General features: G+C 31.6%; 1 protein-coding gene across 1 annotated transcript; it reads left to right on the forward strand.

The window, feature by feature from the left end:
- The first annotated feature begins 341 nt into the window (after positions 1-341).
- On the forward strand, positions 342-1,720 carry LOC131067131 (CEN-like protein 1). The gene is made up of 4 exons (XM_058002063.1): positions 342-548; positions 973-1,034; positions 1,117-1,157; positions 1,503-1,720. Exons 1-4 carry the CDS (start codon positions 348-350, stop codon positions 1,718-1,720), a joined length of 522 nt encoding a protein of 173 aa, XP_057858046.1. The 5' UTR covers positions 342-347.
- The last annotated feature ends 2,918 nt before the right edge of the window (positions 1,721-4,638 follow it).

Below are 4,638 nucleotides of genomic sequence, written 5' to 3' on the forward strand. Positions count from 1 at the left end.
TTCAACTAAAGATTCCTTCGATATGTCATCGAATGACTAAAAGACTTAAGGGAGCCCACAGCCACTATCAAAGTGCATGATTATTTGTTATCATTTTATATGTACACCAACTGCCACAATTCTTGAACCAATTTTTCTAATTGTAGAAGCCAGCCGAACTATGCCATATTTGGAAATGGAGTCTGGCATAAAGATGATACTTTAACTTTATCCTCGTCAAGAGCCTGAAAATATCAAGTATAAGTGGCTCTCATGGGAGCACCAACAAGACAAACGAACAAGTTTCGCTAAGTCCTTCTGGCAGTCTTGTTCAGTCGCTTTGTAAAAAAAAAAGCTTGGAGAAAATCATGTCTAGATCGATACAACCGCTGAATTTAGCGGGAGTAATTGGGGATGTTCTCGATGCCTTCACTCCAACGATTAAGATGAGAGTGGTGTACAACACAGACATGGAGGTCAAAAATGGCTTTGAGTTCTTGCCGTCCTCTATTATATCTCCACCTCTAGTTGAACTTCTTGGTGGTGAATTTGGCTCTTTTTTCACCTTGGTAATAATTAGATATTGTTGTTGTTTTTGAGTTTGATTGTGTATTTTTTGTATCAAATTTTAAGATGATATTCTATGATCTATTATGAGAATGTAAGCGAGTTCAAGGAGTAAAATATGAACATCTTATTCTTTGAGCTTTTTTACAAGTAGAATTTGAACATCTTATTTCTTGAGCTGTTTAACATCCTGTTGATAGATATGGAATATGATCCCTAACATTAATACAAAAAATACATAATCAAATCCAAAAACAACAATAAAATACAATATAAATTATGAAAAATTTATATGCTTAATAATTAAATGTTTTCCAATTTAAAGCTGAAAAAATCATATGTATCTGAGATGGGTTTTCTGTTTCAATGTGAGATGGGTTTTATATTTCGATCTTAGATGGGATTTTGTTTTGTTTTGTTTTGTAGATAATGACTGACCCAGATGCTCCTAATCCTAGCGATCCCACCGGCAGGGAGTATCTCCACTGGTATATATTTCATGGATTGGAATTAAAATGTCTTTGTTATAGTTAAAAGAATGAGGGCCAACCGTGTGTTTAATTTGTGCAGGTTAGTGACTGATATACCGGGGACAAAATCCACCTCTTTTGGTAAGCACGAAGAATAACACCTTATTACGTGGCATTAAAGCTCCATTAAAAGATGTTCCCATGTACACTGCCAGTAATTTGGTAGAATAAAGTGTATACCATATTCATTGGTGCAGAGATAAATCCCCTTAGTTTTTCAAAGTTTAAAATCCATTATTCCTTCAATCCATGTCAATATTATCTGTAATGATCAAGGTTTCACACTCCATGATCTATCATGAATATCTGTAGTTGCGTGAGATTTTTAATGATCAAGGTGATCTATCATGAATATGAATGAGATATTCTTTTAAGAGATATTATTCTGCCCAGTTCAGTTCTAATTAAATCACAATTGTTCTGCAGGTAGAGAAATCATTGGTTATGAAAGTCCGAATCCGATGGTTGGAATCCATCGATATGTGCTGACACTGTTTAAGCAAAGTGGGAAGGGAAGAGTAGATCTTCCAAATTCACGTCGCCGTTTCAAAACTAGGGCATTTGCAGAGAGTAACGGACTGGGATTACCCGTTGCTGCCATTTATTTCAATGCCCAAAGAGAGACAGCAGCACGAAGACGTTAAAATTAAGTCTTACATTTCCATAATAACTCTGTTGAGTTATACTTGTAGAAGCTCTCTTAGACTGTAAACTATTTTGATTCAGCTCTGCTATGTTTCACATTTTGTCTAGGTTTAAATGGTTCCTTTCTTTGTTAGAGAATTCGTAAATGCTTTGCTTTTCTTGTCCTTTAGAATTTGGGCTTGTACTGCGAGAAATGATTCTCCGCATTAAGCTATACGGAGAAAGATGGCATTCGATTTCTTTCTTTTGATCATTTCCTCTTTTGTCGTCTCTATTTTGTAAACGTGGTCGAATCTGCAAGTCATTATCCTTTCTTTGACAACTTCCATCCCTCAAACCTAAAATACATAAATAGCTATCACGATTAAGGGCTTGATTTGTTATTATTATCATAGATGGAGCTTAGTTGGGCCTGGGGTCTGAACTTTATGATAAGAGGAGCATTCGATCTGTTAAAAGAGATCCAACCACGTTTTTTTGGTTCTTTTATTGCAACTTGTGAGTAACAAATCTAATGAATATAAATATTTTTAAGTTATGGGAGCAAGTTGGGTGGCTTAAGAAGAAAGGACAAAGCGCCATGGTTACCATTATCTCTCCTTTCATAAATCCCTATGAATAAGACTATTAAGTACATTTTGGGCATCCACTATGGAATAATGGATATTAGTATGGAAAGAAGAGGCTCAATGAGACAATTTGAATACTAGATCATTTAATTGTGTTGAGATATCAAGGGCTAAGGAAATCTCAAACATTGATTTTCTCATAGGAAACTTTTATTTGAGAATTCATTAACATTATATTGGATCAAAAGTAGATATCATTACAAGTGTATATAATGTTAAAGGCACATAAGAGAAAAGACATAACTACATAGCAATAAAGACAATTATATCAAAGTGGGATAGAATCATATTTGGTTGGTATTGGTGCTATAAAAGATTATGAAGGGAGATCAAAAAAAGTTTTTTTATTCTAGATATAATATTCGAATTCTATCAAATTCATTGTGAATCATTTCAAAATACACATTAATAATTAGCCCAATTAAAGAGCTAAGTATTTTGTACCTCTATATTTAACTTTTAAAATCTCAAATGGTAATTCTCTATATTTGAATACTACATTATTGATTTCATTTATTAGGCCTTAAACAATCTATACTTGCAGATTGTATTTGTTGTCTCTATATTTTAATGAAGTTGATTATTGAACCGAAGCTATAGTGTTATACTAGGTTTGTCAACCTATTTTTTTGTTTCTATTTTCTTATTTTCTCATCTTCAGTTAAAATTTTAAACATTACTCACTCTTTCTTTAGTTATTTTATTTTCTATAACATTAGTTGTATATCAAAGCACCAATAATTCTCTTATCTTATAATCTAGAGAAGTCCTATAATTGATCCCACTATAAAAATGATGAATCAAATGAGGCTTTTGTAGTATGAATTGTGAACACATTAAATTATTAAGATAAAGAATAATATTTTGATCATGAGGCACATTTTTATAATATGGAATAGTATGATATTTGAACTTTTGACATAATTTAAATAGAGCATTTTTTTCTAATTGTTTATAAGGAATTTTTAGCCTAGCTCATAACTAGGTGATGACACAAATGGAGAACGCCATCCTTGGCATTAATACAACAACAATAATCCAAATCCATGAGCATAATAACCCAATAGATGTATAGAACCTATGAGAATACCAACCTATAAAGCATCTGATAAAGGCATGGACACCTAGGAAATCACTAGCTTCAATGTTACAAGGGTTCACAATCTATGACCACACCAAGTTAGCGAAGGCACAAGCCTACAATCTTAGTAGCCCTTCCAAAATTAAAACCTTGGTGGCAAAATCAACAATGTCACAACTTAACCATCACATTGTAAGATGAACCCCAAATAGAGAGTACCTTTTCCAGAAACTTAAAGATGATTTGAATTATTTAGATCTAATAAATTCTCTTCATAACATTCTTATGTTTTAATCTTACAAAATCGAAGTAATTAAAAGAACATGATAAATAATGAGTGCTTAAATTTCTCTTTAATATTATCTCATCCCTTTGCACTTGCATTCGTCCTCTCTAATTATTCTCTCCCAATGCAATGTCCATATTTTTACTTCCACATTCTACTTTGTTTATTTTTTATTTTGTTTCCCATTAATATCCATCCAATTCTTTCTAAATTTATTTCAATACTAATCCTATTCTTATAAATTACTCACATATACATTTTCTAACCCTTTTCCTCACGCTCATATTATAAGACCTCTACTAGCCTTCTATCTTGAACTATATGCACTCCACATATTACCTGTTACATTCTAATCCATACCTCCACCTTCATTGAATCCATTCTTTAAACAATCATGACAAGGATAGACAATTTTCAAAGTGCAATGAGTATCTTACCTTTAAGTAGAAGTAAATGTATTACTAGTGAAGAGGGGCATAATAATATTACTTATGGCATATAGCCATTAAGGTCAAGGAAGATCCTATGACTCATCTTAAGTATTTCGATATCACTTATTTTTAATATATATCTGATAATATTATAGATAAATTATTTTTATTTTTATATTTAATAAACCTTATAAGGTATTTTACTAGCAATATTCTTTTCCACAAGTTCTACATGAATTAGAAGAATGCAAAAATATTTTTCAAACATTTTCATGTTCATATTGGTATCATGGTCATTATTTCTTGTTTGGGTGAATGTAAACAAGGAAATAATGAATGCATTCATGATTATGTTGTATTATTTTAAGCATGTAGTTTTCCAATAAAAAGTTTTGAATATTTTATGATGAGACAATTTAAAAATAACAACTCTCATTCATATCTAATTATGACAATATCCCAAAAATATTTTACTATATTAACTTCTAAC

Source organism: Cryptomeria japonica, chromosome 11 (assembly GCF_030272615.1).
Source record: "Cryptomeria japonica chromosome 11, Sugi_1.0, whole genome shotgun sequence".
NCBI lineage: Eukaryota > Viridiplantae > Streptophyta > Pinopsida > Cupressales > Cupressaceae > Cryptomeria > Cryptomeria japonica.

Excerpts from the sequence above, each read along its gene's own strand:
- LOC131067131 (XM_058002063.1), top strand. The coding sequence starts at position 348 with ATGTCTAGATCGATACAACCGCTGAATTTAGCGGGAGTAATTGGGGAT. Across the intron at positions 549-972 it reads TTGGCTCTTTTTTCACCTTG|ATAATGACTGACCCAGATGC; the intron begins GTAATAATTAGA and ends TTTGTTTTGTAG. Across the intron at positions 1,158-1,502 it reads GACAAAATCCACCTCTTTTG|GTAGAGAAATCATTGGTTAT; the intron begins GTAAGCACGAAG and ends ATTGTTCTGCAG.